The sequence below is a fragment of the Podarcis gaigeae genome (assembly GCF_964106915.1).
Source record: "Podarcis gaigeae genome assembly, chromosome: 2".
In the NCBI taxonomy this organism is placed as follows: Eukaryota; Metazoa; Chordata; class Lepidosauria; order Squamata; family Lacertidae; genus Podarcis; species Podarcis gaigeae.
This window is the reverse complement of record NC_139679.1, coordinates 24,039,779-24,064,785: the sequence shown is the minus strand read 5'-3', so window position 1 is coordinate 24,064,785 and position 25,007 is coordinate 24,039,779. Positions and strand designations below refer to the sequence as shown.

The following is a 25,007-nucleotide window of genomic DNA, read 5'->3' as shown; positions in this document are numbered from 1 at the left end:
AAATAAGTACCGCTGCGGTGGGAAGGTAAACAGCATTTCCATGCGCTCTGGCTTCCGTCAGTGTTCCGTTGTGCCAGAAGCGGTTTAGTCATGCTGGCTACATGACCCAGAAAGCTGTCTGCAGACAAACGCCAGCTCCCTCGGCCTGGAAGCGAGATGAGCGCTACAACCCCATAGTCACCTTTGACTGGACTTAACCGTCCAGGGGTCCTTTACCTTACCTTACCTTACCTGGTTAGCTAGTTGTCTAGTTTCCTTTAAGGAACTGAAAGGCTGAGACTATTTAAATAGAGAATTAAAGTTTACCAATGGAGATTGAATATAATTTACACAAAAGGTAAGCAATTTCATTTGCTTAGGCAATCAGCGAGTTCAGTGTTCATTCTGAAAGATGAATTTTGTTGCCTTAGCTTATAGCGGCGATGGTTTTAGTAAGTGTCTTCTGATTAAATAAAATAAACATAATCCAATTTAAACAGTGCGCGTAAGGTTAAACGGGAGCTACCAAGAGCAACACAACTCATTGCTTGTTCAAACACATGGGTAGTTTGACAGATACTATGTATCTCATACTGCAATTTTCCAAGAACCTAGAAGTAGCAATTAGTAATTTCTAGACTGGGGTCCTCAAACTTTTTGAACAGGTGGCCAGTTCACTGTCCCTCAGACACTGTTGTGGGCCCGACTATAGTTTGAAAAAAATACAGTGGTGCCCCGTAAGACGAACGCCTCGCAAGACAGAAAACCCGCTAGACGAAAGGGTTTTCCGTTTTGGAGGCACTTCGCAAAACGAATTTCCCTATGGGGTTGCTTCGCAAGATGAAAAAAATATTGCGAGTTCCTGCGGGTTTTTCCCGCTTTCCCCCCCTTTTCCTAAGCTGCTTAACAGCTGATCGCTAGAAGCCGCTAGACTGCTGTAGCGCTAATCCGCTAAGTTGTCAATGGGCTTGCTTCGCAAGACGAAAAAACCGCTAGATGAAGAGAATCGCAGAACGGATTATTTTCATCTTGCGAGGCACCACTGTATGAACAAATATTTAACTCACCTGCTTTTGAAGGTTTGTGGCCTTCCCACTCCCCAGCCTTATGGCAAAAACGCAGGGAGGCTTTGCTACAGCTGGCTGGAAGCATGTCCCACCTTTAGCTGGCACTGAATCCTCGAGATGCCCGTCTCTCCCTGGAGCCTTCGTGCAGAGGAGGAGGTCCTCCTCCCCCCTCGGGTTGTTCTGCCTTGGAGGTTACCTCCCCCAACCCCATCCCTTGAGCACATGCCTGCTTTTTCTACCCTGCCCCGCTCCTTTGTACCGGTACCCGTAGAGGGACAAGGCCAAAGGCAGCAAGAGGCCTCTTGCCAGTGCCCTGGAGAAGTGCTCTCCCTTGCAGGCAGGCTACCAGCCAGGTCCCCCAGCTGGGGCAGGAAAAACCCGGGACTCTCCTGGCCTGCAGTCTTTTGGGGGTGGGTGGGGTGGGGGTCCCGCTGCTGCTACTGCTGCTGCATTTGGAGCCCTTAAGTCTTCTTGATTGCCGCTGCGGCAGCCAATAGACAGTTGCCCTTGTTGCAGCAAGTGGGAGTGTGATTGGCGGCTGCTGGTGGCGATTGGGCACCTGATAGGTGGTTTCTGTGACGCAAGCAGTTGTGTGCTGCTTTCCAGCGGGTGAGCGATTTTCGGGCCCCCCCCAACAATCAAGCAGCCAATGCCGAAAATCACTCACCCGCTGAAACGAAGTGCGAGCCCAAGATTGTAAGCGGCGATTGGCCGCTTGATTGTTGGGGGGGGGGAGGATTCTGAAATCGCTCACCCACCTAACCACAGCACACAGCCACTGGCGGTGAGCGTGAGGAGGAGAAGTCCAAGAGCGACCCTGCCAGACAGCGCCCTATTGGTTGGCGCCAAAGCCCGTCAGACGTGTTGCGGTGCTCGGATTGACTCTTTCCATGTTAAACAGCGGTGGGTTCTGCAATGGCCGGGCAGACTGGGTTCAAGACCCTGGCGGGTTGGATCTGGCCTATGGACCATACTTTGAGGACCCCTAGACCTCATGTGGTGCCTGCTCACGTTGCTTGATAGGCAAATATTGAGAAAGATTGCTTTGATATACTGGGATTTTGAATCTTTAAGCAGGCATTATGTATTCATATATACTAAACAGCAACAAGCAGTGGAAATTTCCTCTGTTTGCTGAATATCCTAGATTTTTTAAATGCTAAATAGGGGTTGACCTTACCTGGGATGTTGCTTGTGCCTTTTCCCCATGCTAGTCAAAAGTGCAGGCAAATTGTGCACAGGGGGAGTGAACTCTGGAGTGTGAAACCAACAACAATGGCATCAAATACTTGTGAAATCCTGTTCATATGAGGTGCTCTTTGGTTTCAGGATTTAAACACTTTACAGAGTTGCCATTGGTGGGGAAGCAGACATCTGAAAGAACTTTTAGAGACAAAGATTTTATTTCTCAAGTTTTTATAGAAGGTGCTTTCAAGTTTAATTTCCAGTGTTCTTTTTGACAACTGTATTAAATTAGCGAGCAGAACTAATGCAAAAATGACATGAATTCATCATTGATCACATTGAAGAAATATGAATGTATTATGTCTCTGGGAATTCAGTGTGCATGTTTTCTTTTTTCTTTTAATTTTGGCTTAGAAAGTAGAAAATGGGAGGAGGAGTGGAAAAGGAAGCCTTTTGTTTACTTCAAAACAATACTGTGAAGTAGACATGATGTTTAAAACAGGAGTCTAAACATGGCAAATGTAGGCAGACTGTGTCCACAAGTTACTCAGGAATCCTAAGTGCAGATTGCTGGAGTCTGATATTTCTGAAGAAAATTCAGATTTACTTTTAAGAGGAAATTTACCCCAGAATTTTATCACATTCATTTCCAGGTTTGAAGTGTTTGGGTTCCAAATAGTTTGAGAACTAAGCTGTTCAAAAACCGAGGTACCGCTGTATTGCTCCACTCTCTCCCCACATGGATGCACCAACCTCCCCTTCTAAACTAAAACCTTAGTACAGTGGAACCTCTACTTACAGACGTAATCAGATCCAGAGGTCCATCAGTAAGTCAATCCGGGTCGCTGGTAGAAGAACTTTTGTTCGGCAGCAGCGCGCTTCTGTGCATGTCAGATGGCGGCAGCCGCTTCTGCGCATGCGCAAATGGCAGAAGCCGCTTCTGCGCATACACGAATCGCAGCAAATCCGGTACAGTGGTACCTCGGGTTACAGATGCTTCGGGTTACAAACTCCACTAACCAGGAAGTGATTGTTCCAGGTTAAGAACTTTGCCCCAGGATAAGAACAGAAATTGTGTGCCAGCAGCAGCAAGAGTGAAAGCGCGCCTCAGGTTAAGAACTGTTTCAGGTTAAGAACGGACCTCTGGAACGAATTAAGGTCTTAACCCGAGGTACCACTGTATTTACTTCTGGGTTTGCCATGGTCGCAACTTGGATCGGGCCCAAGTAGAGGTGGTTGTAAGTAGAGGGTCTACTGTATTCAGGTTAAATTGCCGTGTTGGCACTTTGCAATAAATAAGTGGGTTTTGGGTTGCAGTTTGGGCACTCGGTCTCTAAAAGGTTTGCCATCACTGCTCTAGAGACTCTGTGATGTTACATAGTGGATGTAGCAGGAAAGGAGACTTGGTATAAAGTGGAGAACCCTCCCTTGAGCTGTCATTTCATTGGATTCAAGCCATTGCGTGAAGGGTGGGGAGCTGTTGCAGTTGGTAGACGGAACATTTCTCAACAAATTTAATTCACTTTTGCCACATGTTTTCTAGAAAGGAGAATATTAATGGCTAAAGTTTTATTGTCAAGTGTTTCCAGCTAGCTACAATTCCCTTTAGAAAGCTTGGTTCATATCATCTCTGGAATTGTGATGTGCTCTGGAAGGCAAATCACAGAAAAAATGTAAGTGGCTGTGTAGCTTGCCAGCAGTTCAGCAAAAACATAGGAATTTGGTTAGAAGTACTGAAAAAAAGCCTAGGGTATTCTCTGTGCTCTCTTCTGAAGTTTTTCTTTTTCTAAGAGACCTCTTCTATAAAGCCTGGTAAAATGTCGCAAACATTTAAACATGTATTATCAACGTGTTTAAATTGCCAGTGTTGCTCTTAGGTTTCAGAAGCATATTTTGAAATAGAGAATTTCCTATTTTTTTCCTCTCTTTTCTCTCCAGCGCACCCCCACCCCCTGCCCAAGTAGCTTCATTCCAATCAGCAGTGTAATTGGAATGCAACCACAGTCTGGAGGAGGAAAGGAAATTTTTGGCAAGAGGCAGCAGAGCAGTTGGGAGATTTATTCAGATTAAAGCATAGTCTATTCATTATCAGCGCAGCGCACATTAACAGCAGTGTAGCATTGTGTTTCTACAGCTGGGACCTATTTTTAATTATTATATTCCTTGCATAATGCATGCAAAACAGCTGGGAACCAATCAGCAAAAGCCATGGTAATGAATTTCAGTGAAAGATTATTTTGGATAGCCTAGGGATTTCCCACCCACCCCCCTCAAGCTTGTGGTGCAGAACTTACCCTTTTTTGTCTTGTCCTCTTTCTTACCAATTTTAAAATGCATCCTTTGAGAAGCAAGAATAATGTATTATTGAATCTTTTGTTTTATTTTGGTGGAGCTAATGATTGACTTCACAAAGATTCAGTTGTTTTCCTGCAGTGATGACATCAGAAAACTAGAGGATTAGAAAACAAATTTATCTTTGGACCAGGTTACTTTTTTCTGCTGTAATGTTGCTGTTTGCCAGCATGAAATTTGTTACTTTCAGACATTAGTAATAACAATAATGTAACAGTTCATAGATCAGCCTTATGTTTCAACAGTGGATAAGACTTAATGACTGTCTTTGATTTTTTTGTTTTAAAATGGTGTAAAATTATAAAAATGAAAACAGGATTATAAACATTTGTTCTATGTTAATTGATGTTAAGCATGTTAATTGTATGGAGTGTTGACACTAAAGACATTTTAATTTAAGGTCTTCTAAGTTATTTACGGTATATGGGCCTTTAAAAATTCCAAGTGCTCGGTTGCCCAGGTTTCTAAAACCATGATGCTGGTGCCTTCATATGTAAACATTTTCTCAGTTTGTTCCTTGAAATTGGATATATTTCTCCAGACATATTATTGATTACATTTCAGGGCTTTTTATGCAGTGTTTTAGCATGGAAACTTTAGTAAGCGCTGCATAAGAAAATCTACAAGAAAAAGTATAATTTTAATAATGTTAGTTGCATTCCATTTTTAATGAAAAGAAGCTGTCACTCAAACTATCCCCAGAAAAGTGCTTCTCATTCAATTAAATGTTCACCAAAATATTTTTGCTTGGATTATTTCTGCTTCTGTAGACTTTTAGTTTTGAAAAATATTCAATGTCAAGTAAGCTGTTTGCCTGAGGCAAGTTGCAGTTACCCTGGATGGAAAACAGTAAATTCATGTAGGCAGTCATCATCTGAGCTTGGCCTTGAGGCTTAACTGTGTTTGTTTTTAACTTTGAACAAACCACACCTGTAAGCTATGGGTTTTTTGTTTATAAACTCTTGTTAAATTTAACTGTGTTGTAGTGTTAGGGGTGAGTCTGGTCCTTGTGTTGTTCTAAGGGGGAAAGCATCGTGTGTCACCTCGGAAAGCAGATGAGTGCATTTGCTTGTGGTATGTGGATTGGGCAAGTAGGGTGACTGTCTCCTGAACAATTATTTGCAAGGATTGAATTAAACATTAGAGTGTAGGGTAGACTCTACAGTGTACCTAACAAATTCCAAATTCTCAGTGGGAACGCAACTATTTAAATCCAGATACATGAGTTCCTTAAAATTGCAACCCCTCCCCCCCTTTTCCTTCTTTAATGGCATTGCACTTTCTGCCTCCAGCGATATAATATTTGTTCAGATTGATTGTTCAGCATGTTGTTTATAGTCAGTAAGAACAGCAGTTTCAAAAATGGTTCTGCCTCTATCAACTTTTCTCTCTCTACTACCTGCCCCCTGATTTTGTGGTGCTTTGCAAGAAAGGAACATGCAGAACTACACCTGCAACAAATGTTGCTTAGAGAGAGCTTCTGTGCCCCCCTCCCCATAAACTAAAGCTTTACTTGATTATAGTAAAAAGGCTCATTTACTCGTTTTTTGTTCTGGTGCCCTTCTACAACTGGGAAGAAAAGATAATACTGTAGTAATGTTGGTTTCTGGCAATTAATAATGAGTTCTCTTGCTTCCTCCAGTGTCTCAAAAAGGCACCTACATTAAAATTGTTTGGAGTGTGCAATTCAAATGTTTGACAGCTCTAGCGTTTATGAATTTCCTTTTGGAAAGTTTGATTGTAGGATTCCTGGTTTGGAGGCAAGGGAAGACAATGGCACTCATTTTTTAAAGGCAAATGATTTTTAAAAAATTTCTAAGGACCTTAAAAAATATTGGGTACCTTCCCATTAATCTGGAGACACTGTAAATTGCCATAGCTGCAGACAGAATGTTGGGTAATGTGGACATATGTTCTTTAAAAGTCAAGTTGAGTGGAGTTTTGGTTTAGTCCCTGAGCATGAACCAGAAACAGAATGCCATATTTAGGATCCCAAAGGAATTTTTCTTGGGTCAAATTAAGGAGAATGTGATTGCCTTCAGTGTGTAGCGTGTGCCCTTGTTTGATTACGTCATCTGCAGTTCTGCTGGTATCTTTCTGTAGAACACCTACTCTGCTTGTGACATATTTAAGGTTAGGAATGTATAGACCCGGCTTGCAATAGAGGTTTAGACCTTGTACTCCTTACATGTTGTCACTTTATAATATAAACCAATCTCCAAAGAAAGTTCTATTAAAATATAGGGATTGGATTCGGAGACTCCCTGGGTGGAGTTCCGCTCACAGGATGTTCTTGTTTATGCCCCTATCACCCCCTGTGCCCTATAGAGAAAGTGTAATGCAATGTGGTTCTGAAAAAGTAAAGTGTCAATGGTTGCCAAATGTTGTTAACCTGTGCTATGTCTTTGGCTTTTCCTGAGAGGCCCAGGTAATGAAAGCCACGTGTTTCTTCCCTCCCTTCACCCCAATTATGAACAAAATGTGTGAAATTGCAATGTATACTTGTCAGGATTGTAGTAAATGTTTGGAATTAATATGCATATTTGGAATGAATTAGAAATATCTGTTCAGACTAGCAAGAATGAAAATATTTATTTGAGTGTGGGCGAGATGCTCTAAAAATACTGTTCCCCTTAAATGACTAGGAGAGGTTCCTAACACTACCAGATAATTTCTCTTCGCTGTAAGATGCAAATGAAATTGTCGTTCATTGCCCACAACTCAAGAGGTATAACATTTTGTGTGTGTGTGTGTTCAGATCGCTATGTTCCATGCACAAAGTTGGCGGGACATAGCCCATTGGACAGTGTTGTTCTCTCCCCTTTCATGACTCTTCATTGTTGACACACAACCCTCTCTCAACACTTCGAAGTGGGTGCTTGTTACCACCATTTTAGCATTGTGGGTGTATGTTTGTTTTTACGAGTTTCAAATTGGTGCACATGCACTGTTCTTAATTTTGTGTGTGTATTCCACCACAGTGCAATTGCACAGCTCTGAGAACTGGATGTTTTTACAAACCGTTTGTGGCAGAGGGCAAGAGGATTACAGTCTTACTTTCCAATAAACATTATTGCATTCAGACTTCAGGTCCTGAGTTTTTCTAGTAAGTTTCACCACCCAACTAGGAAACTTGCCCACTTGTTTTTTCTAGTCAGTTTCACAACACCGTTAGTTAATATTGTTATTCCACTCTTACTATAATCTAAAAAAGAAAGGACAGGGAAGCAAGCAGTGTTGTGGGAGTTGAGGACAGCTCATACCAAGAGAAGAAGCAATCAATTAAACTTTTTGAGAGCTGAAATCCATAAGCAAAACATTGCAAAGGAGCCAAAAAGCAAAGCTCTTTAGGGAAAGGACTTTCAGTAAAAGAAACGAAATGGTTCTACAACTGGTTGATGGCAAGAAACCTGATGGCAATAAATAAAGGAAGGGCCTCACCAACACGTCATCCAATTTCCCCAGGGACCACTTCTCTCACCTTACCTCAGTTGTACATTTTTCTGTTTGCACCTGGAGAGAGATTGCTATGTTGCTCTTTCCCTCCATAATGGATTTTTCTGTGGTAAGAAAAAAGATGCAGCAGTGGGAAAATATAAGTTTTGTACAAATGGATCATAACAACTTGCTCCCTTTGGTGTAATTAAAAGAAACAAACCATAGCAATTGGACAATAAGCATATTGTCTGGAAGCACTCTATGAAAACAATGACTGCAACCATAACTGAGGTCAAAGCCCTGGTCATTTTAATGGAATGATGCAAGTGTGTGGAGAAATGGGGCATGTGTTTGAGGAAGAAAGACAAAAATACAATTCTGATGTGTTAACATATTAGTTCTATATCTTCTTCTTTCTTTGGTGATCACTTGTAGCCAAGTAAGATTGTCTTCCATGAACATAGTCTTAATGGTGTGTCCATAGGTAGCTGTGGATTCCAATTCTGGATCCACATGTGTGGTAGGGTTATAAGTTTCTGGGCAGGAGTTGATCATGGTGAGGGTTTTGCCAAATGTGCCTTCCTCTTTGGTTGTTTCTGCCTTTCATCCTGAGTTTGAGTGTCTTCAGAGTCCATTACACCTTTGGTAAAGGCTGTTCTCCAATTGGATTGAACAGTGTTTCACAGTTGTTGTTGTTGTTGTTGTGTTGTTGTTGTTGTTGTCATTTTTAAAGATTTGCCTTGAAGAGAGTCTTTAAACCTCTTTTGTTGACCATCAGCATTACGCTTTCCATTTTTAAGTTTAGTATAGCATAATTGCTTTGGAAGACAATAATCAGGCATCCAAACAACATGACCAGTCCTGCAAAGTTGATGTTGAAGAATCATTGCTTCGACACTAGTAATTTTTGCTTCTTCCAGTACACTGGCATTAGTTCACCTGTCTTCCCAAATGATATGTAAATTTTTTGGGAGACACCATTGATGGAATCTTTTGAGGAGTTGGAGATGGCGTTTATAAGTGGTCTGTGTTTCACAAGCATACAGTAAGGTTGGTAGTACAATAATTTTGTAAACAAGCATTTTGGTTTCCCTGTGAATGTCCCAGTCCTCAAACACTCTAAACTTCAGTCAGGAGAAAGCTGCACTTGCAGAGCTCAGGCAGTGCTGGATTTTGGCATCTTTGTGGAAAGATAGCCGCCCAGGTAGGAGAAGTGATCAACATTTTCCAACATTACACCATTAAATTGGATTCGTGGCATTGCAGAGGGGTTGTGTTGTGCTTGTTGGTGCAGCACTTTGGTTTTTTGGATGTTGAGCAATAGACCAAGCCTTTTGTAAGCTTCTGGAAAGATATTTAGGATGGCTTGGAGGTCATCCTCTGAGTGTGCGCACACTACGTTGTCAGCATATTGAAGCTCTGTGGTGAAAGTTATGGTCACCTTCCTCTTTGCTTTCAGCCTACTCAAGTTAAAGAGCTTTCCATGTGTTTGATATACGATTTCTACCCCGGTGGGGAGTTTCCCTTTGACAATGTGTAGGATCTTGGCAATGAAAATAATAAGAGTTGGGGCGATAACACATCCCTGTTTAACACCTGATCCCACTGTGAATGGTTCTGTATACATCTTCACAGATCATGATTTTCTATCATGCAAATGAGTTCCGATTTGTGGTGTTAAATTGTCGGGCTTGCTGGCTTAACACTAGTATGTCCTGTGTACTAAGGAAATAGTGTTTGCTATAAAATAAACAACTGGTGAATTTTTCTCCAAGTCACAATCATTCAACCTTCTCCCCCAATTGTCATTGCCATTATACATAGCGCTCTACCCAGTAGCATAAGCAAAAAGACAATTGTCTCTCTGAGGATCTTCATTTACATTTCATAAAGGGAAAAGCAAGAGAGGAGCGTGGTGTTAGTAGAAATGAATGAAAATGAGGACGTGAGTTAGGGTTGATCCCTAGTCCTTAATTCAAATTTTATTTTAGCTGAAGTCTTCAAGGGAAAGGTGACTTTTGAGAAGGGATTTGAAGAAAGAACTATTCAAGGAGTGTAGCAGTGAGTTTCAGCGGAATAGATAGTGTCATCTGGGTGGGCAGGAGACACTGAATTGTCTAGAGGGTGGTAAAGTTGCAGGGACAATAATTATAGGCAAGAACATACCGTAAATTTCGCTCTATAACACGCAGATTTTTTCTCCTAAAAAGGAAGGGGAAATGTCTGTGCGTGTTATAGAGCGAATGTGTGGTCCCTGGAGCCGAAAAATCAAGCAAAAATCAAATCGCGGGGCTGCACGCTGCACAGAGAAGCGAAACTTGAAAAGAGGAAGCGGCTGCTTTCCTGCATTCTGCCTCAGGGTCTTACTGCCCACCCTTCTCTGTTTCCTTGCTGTGTTTGCTGAAACGGAACAAAGAGCAGGGAAAGCCCCTCCCCTCCAGGCAAGCTCCGGTGCTGCTGGGGGAGAGGGAGAGAGAGGGGGGAAGGGAGAGAGAGAGAGGGGGGGAGGGAGGGAGGGAGGGAGAGAGAGAGAGAGAGAGAGAGAGAGAGAGAGAGAGAGAGAGAGATGGCTGGCTGGCTGGCTTGGGTGGGGGAAAACTTTTGCCTTCCTTTCCTCCCTACCCCTCTCCTGCATTCTTATCAGCTGCTTCTCTGCACACCCCTCTCCTGCTCCTTGTCCCTTCTGTGTTTTTCCTTCCCTCCCCACTTAAAATGTGGTTACAAAGCATAGATCCTCAGGATCCTTGCATTGGGTCACCCCAAATTCACCATCAGATCACATAGCATGTCCATGGCTACAGCCTGCCCCCCCAAAATCACGCACCCACTGTTGCCTGGGGCTGCAATGGTGCAAAAACGTGGTTAAAAAGCATGGATCCACAGGGATTCTCAGGATCCTTGCATTGGGTCACCCCAAATTCACCATCAGATCACATAGCATGTCCATGGCTACAGCCTGCCCCCCCAAAATCACGCACCCACTGTTGCATGGGGCTGCAATGGTGCAAAAACGTGGTTAAAAAGCATAGATCCACAGGGATTCTCAGGATCTTTGCATTGGGTCACCCCAAATTCACCATCAGATCACATAGCATGTCCATGGCTACAGCCTGCCCCCCCAAAATCACGCACCCACTGTTGCCTGGGGCTGCAATGGTGCAAAAACGTGGTTAAAAAGCATGGATCCACAGGGATTCTCAGGATCCTTGCATTGGGTCACCCCAAATTCACCATCAGATCACATAGCATGTCCATGGCTACAGCCTGCCCCCCCAAAATCACGCACCCACTGTTGCATGGGGCTGCAATGGTGCAAAAACGTGGTTAAAAAGCATAGATCCACAGGGATTCTCAGGATCTTTGCATTGGGTCACCCCAAATTCAACATCAGATCACATAGCATGTCCATGGCTACAGCCTGCACCAAAAAAATCACGCACCCACTGTTGCCTGGGGCTGCAATGGTGCAAAAACGTGGTTACAGAGCATGGATCCACAGGGATTCTCAGGATCTTTGCATTGGGTCATCCCAAATTCACCATCAGATCACATGTCTGTGGCCACAGCATGAAGCCCAAAAATGATACATCCACTGTTTCATTCAGAATGTTTTTTCCCTTGTTTTCCTCCTCTAAAAACAATGTGCGTGTTATGGTCAGGTGCGTGTTATAGAGCGAAAAATACGGTAATTGGAAATAAGGATAGAGCAATAGTGGTTAAGGCTCTAGATAACTATGAATGTACAGACAATACATTTTTGCTGGATCAGGAAGGGGATGAGAAACTGATGTCAATATTTGGGAAAGACAATCACATGATCTGATCAGGAGAAGTTACCATAGTTCAGGTAATATGCACAGAGAAGCAATAGGACTTGGTAGTGGATTGAATACTGAGAGCAAAGGAAAGGCGGAAATCAAAGATAAAGCCTGGGTTTCATGCTTGGTCAGCTAAATGGATGGTGACAATATCAGTTGATACGGGGAACAGTTGAGGAAATTACTTGGCACAGTTGAGTCTTGGATGCATAGAATTTGAGACAATGGTAATATCCATTCAGAAATGTTGGAAATCCTTCTAGGATTTGGTCAGGCTATATAAAGCATATTCTGAATTGAAATGTTCTGTTTAGGCATTGATTGACCTCTCCTCTGTGAGTTTATCTGGTCTCCTTTTAAAGCCATCTGAATCAGTGACCATCAATATATCTTTTGAGCATGAACTCCATAACACAAATAGAACACTATAATAATAAGTAGAAGCTTTTATTTTCAGGTGGTCTTGGCATGTGGGTGTCTTTAGAAAGTCTGTCTTCAAACATAAGTCATTTTGGACAGATAGTGACATTTAGTACTAATTTGTCATCTTTCACTGATGAAAATTGAACCACAACTACAAGATATACAGGATACATGTTAGTAGATTATATGTAGATAAACTATTTGTATTCCATCTGGTGTGCTCTGTGTTTTTATTCTCAAATGAAAACTGGGGATTTTAAAAAGATTTTTTAAAAAAACATGGTTTGTTTAAATCAGGAGATTCAGAATATGCAGGCCATATTTACATGTGGGTGGGACCAACCACCTGTCAATCACCTGACATCATAGGATACCAGGGAATTCAAAGTTCAGTCTGGAAGCAGGGAGAGGCTTATTTCCAATCTTAGCACTGTAGTTCCACAATATGGATTAACACCAGGTGTTTTCAGACTGTTACTGTCTGCTCTTTATTATTTAAGATTGCACCTAAAAATCTGATAAAGTCTGATAAAATCCTATGAACATTTCTAATAAATCATATACAGATGTGGGCCTGGTTTGCATGTCACATTAAACCATAGGGTTTTTTATTTTAAAAAAACCTATGGTTTATTGTGAATGTTCAGAAATGAACCATAAGCATAGGTTTGGATGTCTCAACAAGCCAGACTTCTTTTTGGTGGCATGGCAGTGGTAGGAACAGGGAAGCGGCAGAATGAGAACCCTTTGCATTCACATTTAAGTCATAGTTTATAAATGTGGATTAACGTGATGTTTAGCAATACAGTACATGTGATTGTGTTGCTGTTCTTTTGTAAATGCTTTATAGATAAATCTTCATAATGTGTTTTGTTTTTCTTACAGTTCTGTGTGCAAAAAACTTGGTGAAAAAAGATTTCTTCCGTAAGTAAATGCTTATGTATTTGTATCCGAATTCTGTTACACAAGGTTTGAATGTCTCTTTGCCTTGGCTACCATGTGGTAATCAGCCAGCTAAGTCAGAGAGCACTAATGTGATTTTAAATGAATGGCCACAATTTTTGTGGTAATCTAAAGTTCAAGGCAATGATCCAAAGGGCTATGCATGTTTATTGCACACACAATGCACAGAGTTGGGTTTTTTTTTGTAGTATTGCTTTTTTAAAAGCTGTTATCTCAAAACATGAAAAGAACTCAGAAAGAAAGGTGGAAATTATTAGGAGAGAAGCTGAACAGGGGGGCAGCAGACTAGTGTGAAGAATGCTTTCATTCAGGCTTCCCTTTAGTAAATGTGGTGTGAGATCATGTAAAAAGCCTTGGTTCTAGCTGTAGTCTCTTGTGTACTATGTAATATTTATAAATTTGTAAATTGTTATATACGTTACTTAGTCTGTGGTTACATAATCAGGTGTATTGATTTTGGAACTACTGAAAGAGTCTTCCCATTCTTTGAAGTATTTGATTAGTGAAAACATTTGTAAAGAACCACTTTTCTTCTAGTATTTGGGGATCATGGCCTACTGTGTCTTGAGGCACCTATGCCACGAGTCCAAGCAAGCAAACTCTGAATGGCATGTGAGTTGTAATAAATAAGTAAATAGAAAGGCCAGGCTTATGGACTTCCTTATGGACTTTATTGTAGAAAAGGCACCAGGGGGTCTCTCTTTTTCCTTTTTTTTTCAATGTTACATTTGGCAACAATGCTGAAAGGTTTGATGCCTTGAAGAAGAGAGATGACTGAGTTACAGAAGCAAGTTGAAAGGCTTCGAAGTTTCTTAACATTCCTAGGATAATGTAAGAATACTAGTACTGTTCAGTGAAAAAGGGATAACTTGGAAGAATCAAAATATGTTATAAAAAGCCAATATTTGGCAGCCATTCATGATTAAGATGACCTAATTTAATTATACTCCCACCCTATTATGTATTTTTCCTCCCTTCTGACAGGGCTTCCTGATCCATTTGCTAAAGTGGTGGTTGACGGATCTGGCCAGTGCCATTCTACAGATACTGTGAAGAATACCCTTGATCCAAAGTGGAATCAGCATTATGACTTGTAGGTGTTGATAGGAGTGATCACAATATAGCTAGAATTCGAGCTGGGCATTGATTATAGACTAGAAATGTATAGCATTAGGTAGCCCCTGATAATTTATCTGAGAGTTGGTAAATGTTTATTAGCTTTTAAAAGCTTTAAAAGCACAGTAACTAGCTAATTCTGTTGTGGTGCTTTTACATCTGTAGCTATCAAAGTGCTTAATGGACACGGTGAGTATCTATTCTGACAATTGATGAACACAGGCATGGGATGAACAGCTGTGCTACCATACATACATGTGAACGTGCACACACCTCTTTCTGGTCTCTCAGTTTATTTGTGCAGTATGTTACTGGCATAAAATTAGTTAGGCTTTTATTGTAGCGTTTTCTTTCGTACGTAAAATATTCTGCATCTACTTGCATTATAGCCCAAAAAGAGTCAAGATCATAGAAACAGGATTGCAGTGTTTGAAGGGACCACAAAGGTCTGAACCCCCTACAATGCAGGAATCTTTTTGCCCAGTGTGGGCCTCGAAGCCACAACCTTGAGATTAAGAATCCCATGCTTTACCAACTGAGCTGAACAGGAGGAAAATTGGTGAGGGAAATGCTAGACAGTATTGTGCACCACACAGGGGAATGCGAGGTCCAGGAGCAGTGAACAGACTGAGGCCTGTAGTGAGTTAAACATGGCCACAACTTTATCGGTTACAACATACCAGAACTTTTCATGCATAGGGCAAAACTCCTTCTGCTGGACAGCCTGCCCACTGGCAGATGTTTCTTCCGCAGCCTGCCTGCAGGGGAAAGAGCCGCTGTGCACATAGAGTCTCGACCCACTGCAATGCAGACTGCTCTGGTTGGCCCCATCCACAACATGACCGTGTGGCAGCCAACCTCAGCCCTCTGAGTGAAGCTGTTGGCACCTGCAGCTTGGTACAAATCTATATCCCAGACGTGGACTGTATAAGTCTCTCTCCAGTCTGCTCCTCAGGCCTCCTGTCAGACAGCTAGCCAAAGCCTCTGATTAGCCCCAAGTGGGGTCAGGGGTCTGTCTGGTTGTCCCCTTATCTGCCTTGGTAGCTGAGTCTGTAGAAAAGAATACAAGCCCCATGTTGGGCAAAAGATTCCTGCACTGCAGGGAGTAGGACGAGATGACCCTTTTGTTCCCTTCGGACTCTACATTTCTGTGATTCTCCATTTTCTCTGCAGACAGCATAAATGAGGCTAGCTGTGGCAATGGCATTGTCTAGGAAGTTCTGCTGTTTATACTTAAATAGTTGCAGCAGAGGGGCAAATGTTGCAGTTCTGTATTAGCCTGGGTTTGTGATTCCCTAAAGTCAGGAGGCTTGTTGGGTCACAAGGTGACCCAACTTTTCATACCAAGTGGGCCACAAGAGTACCTTGACACTGAACACACGGGCCGCACACTGCCTTGTCATCCAATGGGAGGTGATGAAGTCAAAATTTGACACACCCACCCTCCCCTCTTGCTGCCTTCCTAAAAGTGGGCTGAGCAATGCACCGGGCTTTTTGAAGGAGGCCCTAGGGCTGGGACGTGAGGCGACAGATGTTACTGAGGGCCTCAGGGCTGCATGTTGGACCACCCTGGTTTACTAAGTGCTTGGGTCCCCAGCTCAAATGTTTGTATGTTGACAAATGTATGTTGACAGCATACATTGCTATGTCAGGACAAAAGTCCTGGGACTAAGTCCGGTTGGATCTAACGGGCTTACCTCTGAGCAACCATGCATAGGACTTTGCTGATGATCTTTGCTTTTAAGTAACCTTACAGTAATTAAGGGTGTTGATGGAGAAAGGATGCAACCCCCCAAAAAAACCCTCCCATGTCATTTAAATGTATTTATTTCAACATAACTTGGCCTTCTGTAACCTGATGAGCTTCAGCTGTTTCAGACTACAACTCCCATCAGCTGTGCACTGGATAGAGTTGATGGGAGTTGTAGTATAAAAATCAAATCAAATCTGGTGGGCAGCAGGTTGCAGAAGGCTGACGTACGGTAACTCTTGCAAGTTCCCAACTCTTTGTGGAGAACATATATTCAGTATTTCTTTTCATTCACAGAAAATTACATAGTACAGGTAATATGTAGTTTTCTGCCAAACATTGGTGATTAACCCAGAAGTCTGTGATTATTTGCTGTACTATCCATTTCATACAGTAGATTTTGAAAGTATAATAATGTTTACCCTAACAACACACTGTTGCATGGGAATGCTGGTCTCTGACCTATGACACATTCATAGTTATAGGAAATAACTTGCTTGGCAGTCAGTGAACATTTCCCCCCCTTATGGATACTGAAACTATGGCTGTGTACATAGTACACATTTAAACCACATAGCTTCCCGCAAAGAATCGTGGGAACTGTAGTTTGCCCCCAGAGTTATAATTCACAGCTCCCTCAACAAACTACAGTTCCCAGGATTCTTTAGGGGAAGTAATGTGCTTTAAATGTGTGGTGTGTACACGGCCTAAGTGTGAAATGGATTTGTTGTGATGTGAAACAATGTTTAAATTGTGTTGCATGTACTTGGATTTCTGTAAACTCTTTTAAATTATATTTTGGTATTACAAGAGGCATGAAATTAATGTAATATCTAACTTAGGTTTTGATGAGAGGGAACTGAAATAAAAAGATGATAGAATTAGTTCAGACTAGTTAGTGGAAAAATCTAGGCCCTCTTCCAGAATTATGTCCTCTTTTATGTCATCAACTTGAATGTCAACAAAATGTTGCCCATTTTTGTTAAGCACTCCTCTAATGCAATCTTCTTATTTCCCATTTCTTAGAATTTTCAAAAAAACAAGCATGACGTTGGTTAGATCAATTTGATGCTGTAAATGGAGACGTCAAGGCAATAAAAAGCTTTTGTCAGAGAGGATTAAAAATCAGTTTCTGTTGGTTTCTTGCTGTAGATAGAAATATTGTCTCTATCCTGACAAGCAAAGTGGGCTTTTCCAACACAGATTTTTCATACTTAGTGGCTGCCTACATTTGGTTTCCCCCTCCCAAACAGAGTTCTGTCACAGATTTTTAGTTGGGTGAAGAACACAGTTGGTTAACCAGTTTGTTGAAAATTGGATCCAGTGAAACAAATATATTGATTTATTGTCTAGATTTGAAACTAGTTTCTGGGACACTAGCATTCATAACTTTGTCTTTGCTCACATACATGCTTCCATTATCCAAATTTATGTCAAAGATTAGAAGACCGAGGAGTGATGTGCAGCATTAGATGGATAAATAATGAGAGAGTCAAGTGAATGATTGGTCTTAGCTGCTATTTGGTACAATTTCTGGTTTTTCATTTTTTGTCATTGTTTCGTTTCAGTTTGATTCAAAATAAAGATACATAATTTTATCAGCCTTCAAGTGAACAGTAGGCTAGACGAAAAGCTTTTTTTCCAAAAAGCTCAACGCAACCATAAAGGAAATGTTTTTCTTCCTCTGGAAAAACATTATTTACTTGGCAAGACGACTTTGCATTGATTCCTATGCTAAACACAGGGACTGTGTGTCCTTTAGCAATTCCTCAGTTTCTTTGAATCAGCTAGATCCAATAGGCATAGCAGCCTCTATCCTGAACAAACAAGACTTGCGCAGAACATTGTAATAGCAGAAAACGTAAATATATTATATTTATAAAGTTATGTATTAAATACATTTACCATATGCCTTCATGTTATGATTTTTTTTTAAGAGCGCTGGAAAAGGCTTTACAGTGAGCACAGTTTTTATTTAGCGCCCTGTAACTTGTTATGGTTTAAAGTAGGCGGACAGAATATGAAACAAGATCAGCTTCACTTTTCCTATTGCTTATCGAGCACTCTTGACTTCTGAATAGAATTATATTGGAATAGTCAAGGTGGAATAGTCAAGGTGAAATCAAAATATGACCTGTCAGAAAACTACATTAATTTCTGTTTATGTGGCTGACAACTAATAATTTATTGCCTTCCTCTTTGGGGAGGAATGGTGGGATATAAATTAAATAACTAAATAAATAAAATTAAATAACTGAATAATACAAAGCTGTGCATTGCTTTAAATCTAAATATAACTAGATTTCAATTCCACCCCCTTCTCAGTAGCACTGTTCCCTCCTGTGATTGTTTGCTGATTGTTATGCAAGCTGCCAACAGAAATCTTGGTCCTTTTTTTGCATGCAGGCCTTCAGATAGTGTGGGGCAGGGTGGGGGCAGCAGTGAGGTGGGAGGAAGTGTTCCCTGAACTTGAAAAAAAAAAATTACCCTTGTAAGTCTTGGAAGGTACAACAGGGTTTTGGTCTGCCAGTCCTGACAGCTTCATTTATGGTTAGATAACTAAAGATATATTACAGCTCTGCGGGTGGGGGAAGTAGATAATTTAAATGGGTGAATGTAGGAGGATATGCTTTTAGTAAGTGAAATACTTGGATGTTTGTACTAACAGGGAATGTGTAATGGAAGAAGACTGCTAAACATCTCTCAGGGAGAACCATAATTCTTAAATTTTATATCCCCCCCAGGATTAAACACCCAATGATATACCAGCCATTTGCACTTAGACATACTGTCATTGTCTAGCCAAAGGACGACCGTGTTTGATTTACGCAAGACATTTTGAAAAGCTCTTTTGAAATTCCTTCGTGTAAAATCTGTTTTACAAATAAATTACTTGGGGAGCTTTTGCCAATCTGTAGCATGCAGTTCCTGTGAATCTGACCTCTTCTGCCAGGGGAAACCGTGTTTACACTTCTTAGCTGCAAAAACACACTGAAGTAAAAAAAATAAAGTGTATTCCATAGACTGTCCAAAGAGTGCAGTTAACAATTTGTGTTGCTCCAATTCTTGTCCTTTTTCAGATACATTGGGAAGTCAGATTCGATAACGATCAGTGTATGGAACCACAAGAAAATTCATAAAAAACAGGGAGCTGGTTTTCTGGGCTGCGTAAGACTTCTTTCCAATGCCATAAACCGCCTTAAAGACACTGGTTGTGAGTAGACCCTGCTTTGGAATGAGCTTTTTAGAATTTAAAATTTATTATTATATAAAAGCAATCTTTTATGAAAACAAGCATGCTTTCCCCTCACTTAATAAAGTACAGACATGTTTAGGCAAAGAATGATGCACAAAACTTTATAGTATATGCGAGTATTAAGTGATTGTTGTAGATTGTAAGCTGTGCTGTTTTTCCTCCATAGATCAGAGGTTGGATCTGTGCAAACTTGGGCCAAATGACAATGATACCGTTAGGGGACAGATTGTAGGTAAGTGCAGATTTGATTTTGCTAATTTGAATATGTGGTTTTAACACGTAGTTAAAATATCAAAGATTTTAGCATCTGAATTTGAAAAAGTGTGCACGCAGAGGCCAGTTCCCCCTATTACTGACATGTGTTTGGGCTCCTGTGTGGAGAGCCTGCAATCTTAAGAGGCATGGGGTTTGATGAATCCCTACTCAGTTTGGGCAGAAAATCCCACTTACGTTGTGTGATGCAGCTGCCATAGCTACGAAACATAGGCAAAAGTTTGGCAAGGCTGTCATGGTACAGACTTGGCTGTAGTTATGATTTTATGATTTATTGCATTTATAGCCTATCTTTTCCCCCTCCTCAGTTAATCCCCACAACAAACCGGTGAGGTGGGCTAGGCTGAGTGGCAGTGACTGAACCGAGGTCACTCCTTGAGCTTCATGGCCAAGTGGGGAATTTGAACCTCGGGCTCCTGGGACCTAGTCCAACGCACTGACCACTATACCACACTGTGTCTTACTAAGTTGTTCCTGCCTTTTTCCTCCTGCTGCATATGGGACACGTGAGGCAGGACAGCCTTTTGGAGAGCTGTACAGTACAAAGGTTTACAGTGTCCAAAAGAGGGTCGGGGGGGGGGGGATGGAACATGCTGGGAATCACAAGATTGGACTCAGGTCTGTTTTTGGGCTTCTCGTGGGCATCTAATTGGCCTCTGTGAAAAGAGGATGCTGAGCTGTGGATCTGATCAAGCCGGCTCTAATATTGTTCTTAGAAATGGAGCATACTAAACCAGGTTGTATCCAGTATTCACAGAAGATTCTTTGATCCAGTGAAGTATCCCATGAACAAAAGCAGAAGTGCGGTATTTCTTCAGATTCTCCCGCAACCCCCTGTTTACCTCCCAAACTATTCTCAAGGGTTATCCAAGTCTCTGTAGCAGATTGTGGGGGGCGGGGAGTGGGGAGCGCAGAAGGAAACAGGAATAATAGCCTCTCCCTGTTCTATTCATGAAAATGTCTGCTGGCTTAAATTACCTTCTGTGAATGGAAAGATGGCATTGGATGCAATCTTCTAAATCTGTGTATCATCTTCCTTGCATTTATGTTTGTGAACACTATCTTGATTTTCTTCATGGATAATAGAATGAACTCCATTGCGAGCCTTTCCTAACGTGTTATTATTACTACCTTTATTTGATTGGGAAAATGTCTAGCACCCATAGATTTTGCAATGATGATGTATCAGGCAAGGATTAAGGTTCTTTTCGGAGATTTAAAGTTCAACCTACTTTGAATGCTTTTGAAGCTTCATTAATTTGCAGTGGGAGAGAGATAAGCAGAGTACTATTTCCCCATTGAAATCAGTAGGCCTTAACATTGCTTAACTTGAGCTGGATCAAATCCATTATATTTCAGCCCTTGAAAACCTACCTGCTGCCTATGTGAGTGTTTTGTTTGAATAAAGGTAAAGGTAAAGGTACCCCTGCCCGTACGGGCCAGTCTTGACAGACTCTAGGGTTGTGCGCCCATCTCACTCAAGAGGCTGGGGGCCAGCGCTGTCCGGAGACACTTCTGGGTCACGTGGCCAGCGTGACAAGCTGCATCTGGCGAGCCAGCGCAGCACACGGAAACGCCGTTTACCTTCCCGCCAGTAAGCGGTCTCTATTTATCTACTTGCACCTGGGGGTGCTTTCGAACTGCTAGGTTGGCAGGCGCTAGGACCGAGCAACGGGAGTGCACCCCGCCGTGGGGATTCGAACCGCCGACCTTTCGATCGGCAAGCCCTAGGCACTGAGGCTTTTACCCACAGCACCACCCACGTCCCTTTTTGTTTGAATAGGAACAGACAAAAGTTAAGTCTGCAAATGTTGCTCTGGTGCTTTCAAGTGATGGTGCCCTGAAAGAGGAAGCTATTTGACAACATCATTGTGAAAAATAACACATTATATATTATACATTATGTTTTTAGACCATTACTGCATCTATGATAAAAAAGAACAATAGTGGATTTTACCTAAAGGTCCTTGGATGGAATGAATTTCCATTCATAGGAGGAGACTTCACAAAATGGAGCCTTTGGATCCAACCCAGAATATCTTACAGTTTGATTTAATTTTAAGAGCTCACTTATGTACTTAAGTGGTTGAGGTGAAATGATTTGACTTAAATGATACAACAAAGCAAAGTACTAGATTATGTTAATTGATATCTCGGTTATCTCATAACATTTGCATACTCAAGTCTGCCTGGGGAATGTTGCCACTTGGGCAAGTGGATCTGCAAGGTTTTTGTTTGCAAATGGTGCCTCCCATTCAGAAAGTTGGCATGTCTTTTGCTTGAAAGGGGGCCCAGCTTCTCTTATTATCTTTTGCTGGACAGGTGCTCATTTTGGTCTAGACACAAGCATTCACTTCCAATCTAAACAGGATTAGGAAAAGCACATTAATCTTAATGCCACAGAAACCACAAATAATGTCGTGTGTTCAGTTTCATTCTTGACTAACCTGTTTATAAAATAAACCTAGCTACTTAGGCTTTCACAGGCAGCCTTTATTTTACTGTTCACAGCACTTCAGGCACAAAATTGCCAGGCTGATGTTCTATTGAGAAAAATCTTCAGGCATAAGAAATACTACCAAATGGATAAAGCTTACCATTTTTTAAAGGGATGTTCATATGTATTTTTTCTGGAACTGTGAGCTGCGTATTTAGACCCTTTTTACTTCTACAGTGTTCTCTGTCCAGCACTTCTTATAGGCGTATTTAATGTCTAAAAGTAATACACTGCTTTGTTTCCATAATGCTGATCAAGAATCTAAATACGGTTCCATCTTGTAAAATACAAGTGCCAGTCCATATTAAAGGGCAAAGTAATTCTAAATTCAGTGAGGATTCCATATTTTAATGATTCTTGAAGCCATGTTTACTTTTGGTGCTGTGGTCTTTACAGAAACATACTCTTCTCCCTATAGGGTTCTTGTCAGTGGAGGGTAGACCCCAAATATTAAAGAGTGATGAGTTGGTTGAGATCCTACTTCATTTTTAAGTTCAAGCCAATCAGCCAAACCTCTCTGTGGAGGGAATTCCACAAACAGGGCACCACCACTGAAGGCTTTTTCTCTGGTTGCCACCCACCTTACCATAGATGGCAGAGGTACCTCCAGAGATGATTTCAGCATGTGGGAATATTAGTAGGTGTTCCTCATGTACCTGGGTCCTAAATTTTATAGGGCTTTAAAGGCCAGTACTCTGAATGGCGTTTGGAAACAGACCGGAAGCCAAGTGCAGCCTCATGCACAACCACACCTAGATGTCACCAAGTGAAGCTGCAGCTGGTGTACCAGCCTCAGTGGATGAAATGCACTTTTACCAGAGAGGATACCTGGATTCTGGGTTCATGTATCATGAGAACCCAAGGTTATTGCAGCTTTTTGGTCCCACTTGTTCAAAGACAGCAGCAAAGCTGGAATGATTAAGTAGAGTGCCCCAGTATGCTGCTTATTCCCAACAAACCAGAATAAACTGTCAATCCTGCCTCAGTATGGCATTTGAATGGGGCCAGTCTCATCATGTCTCTGTTGAAATGGTGTGTAAAAAAATAATCAACTGAAAAGAAGGCTTTTAAGATTGAATCAACAAGTTGTGTCATTTCTTTCCAAATACAGTTGTGATTTGAATTGTATTGTTGTATCTCTAATTTTGGCCTTTGTTTGTTTGTTTGGTAGTAAGTCTTCAATCCAGAGACCGGATAGGTACTGGAGGGCAAGTTGTGGACTGCAGTAGATTATTTGACAATGATCTACCTGATGGGTAAGGTAACCCTTTTTACATTTCATAAATGCCGTTTACATATTTGTCTGATAATTGCAGTGATGAAAAAGGGAGGGAAGAATACTAGTGTGTTCTAAAAAAATATTTTACATGTAGACTTATTTTGGAGTTAGAGATGCCAACCAGCAATTTAACTTCATCAAAATACTGGACTACAAACTCCCATTATCCCTGAGCATTTGCGATGGCTGCTTGAGTTCAAAACATCTGGACAGCATTGGTTGGAAAAGGCAACTTCACCATTAGAAGAAACTCGGGGGGGGGGGTGAATCCTGATAAAACTGAAACTAAATCCTGATAAGATAGACACAGTAAGCCCCCACATCCAGTAACTTGTATGTTTGCTTACCCTCAACACTGCTGTCCCTGAAAGAGCAGGTATGTGATTTGGGAGTGCTGCTAGATTTATCACTTTCAGTTGATGGGCGAATGACCTTGATAGCAAGGAGTACCTATTACTAACTATGGTTGCTTTGCCAACCGCCGGCTTTCTGGATAGAGTCAGTTCAGCAACTATGATATATGCACTGCTAACCTCATGATCTTCTAGATGGCACTGTAAAGCCCCAAACAACTTGGGTCAAGGTTAGCTAAAGTACTGTCCTTCTCTGTACAGCCCCCTATACAGTCAGATATATGGAGAAGGCCTTTCTGATGGTGCATTCTGCAATATGCAGAATGCCACCTACTGGCAACATAAAAGAGGGCCTTATCCCTGGTGGCTCCTACCCTTAGGAATGTCCTCTCCTGTGATTTGGGAGGTACCAGTAGTTGGGCACTTCTGAAGTTTAGTAGTAGCCATGTTGTAGAAGTTGATTAGTAGCCCTGATGCTACTGCCCTATATTATGGCTTGTCTCTGTAACATTAACATTATTTTTAACTGTATAGTTCTTTTTATCTTTGTAAAAATACATTTAAATAAAAATGAGTAATATAAAAATAGTGTGGATAGTTAGCCAACCGTAATGTTCATGTTATGGTATCTGTTGGCTAAAGACTTATTTAAAACAAACTTCTTCTAAATATGGTGATTTTCTTTCAATGTATAATTCTAGTTGGGAAGAAAGGAGGACGGCCTCTGGAAGAATTCAGTATTTAAATCATATTACACGAACAACACAGTGGGAGCGACCAACCCGGTAAGAATTATTAGAGAACACTGTACAGTAAATTTTTCAGTGACTCAAGCTGAGCACTTGGGCTTCTTGTGGATTTAATTGGTAGGAGCCCATCATTCCCTGAAATTGTTGCTAGTTATTACCTCAGTTCCACATCTACCAAATAGAGGTTCCTCCCAAATATTGCTCCTATAATGTAAATCCTTCCTATATCCCTCTTACAGAGTCGGATGTGGATATAATGGACTTGCGCTGCATTACTAGAGTTTATAAATGGGACACAGGTGGCTCTTTGCTTGGCAGTTAGAATCTGTGCAACCAGATGAGCTCCCGTTGCTCTTCCCAGCTTCTGCCAACCTAGCAGTTTGAAAGCACACCAGTGCAAGTAGATAAATAGGTACTGCTGTGGTGGGGAAGTAAACAGCATTTCCGTGCGCTCTGGTTTCCGTCATGGTGCTCTGTTGCTCCAGGAGCAGCTTAGTCATGCTGGCCAC

At 41.5% G+C, this 25,007-nt stretch overlaps 1 protein-coding gene across 1 annotated transcript in view; it reads left to right on the top strand.

Moving 5' to 3' along the window:
• SMURF2 (SMAD specific E3 ubiquitin protein ligase 2) overlaps positions 1–25,007 on the top strand; it is a 70,562-nt gene that overhangs the window by 21,337 nt on the left and 24,218 nt on the right. The window contains exons 2-7 of the mRNA XM_083727518.1: positions 13,148–13,186; positions 14,210–14,318; positions 19,172–19,305; positions 19,514–19,579; positions 23,289–23,373; positions 24,451–24,534. Of these exons, the coding sequence (XP_083583644.1) occupies positions 13,148–13,186; positions 14,210–14,318; positions 19,172–19,305; positions 19,514–19,579; positions 23,289–23,373; positions 24,451–24,534 (517 nt within the window). The remainder of the gene's footprint in view (positions 1–13,147; positions 13,187–14,209; positions 14,319–19,171; positions 19,306–19,513; positions 19,580–23,288; positions 23,374–24,450; positions 24,535–25,007) is intronic.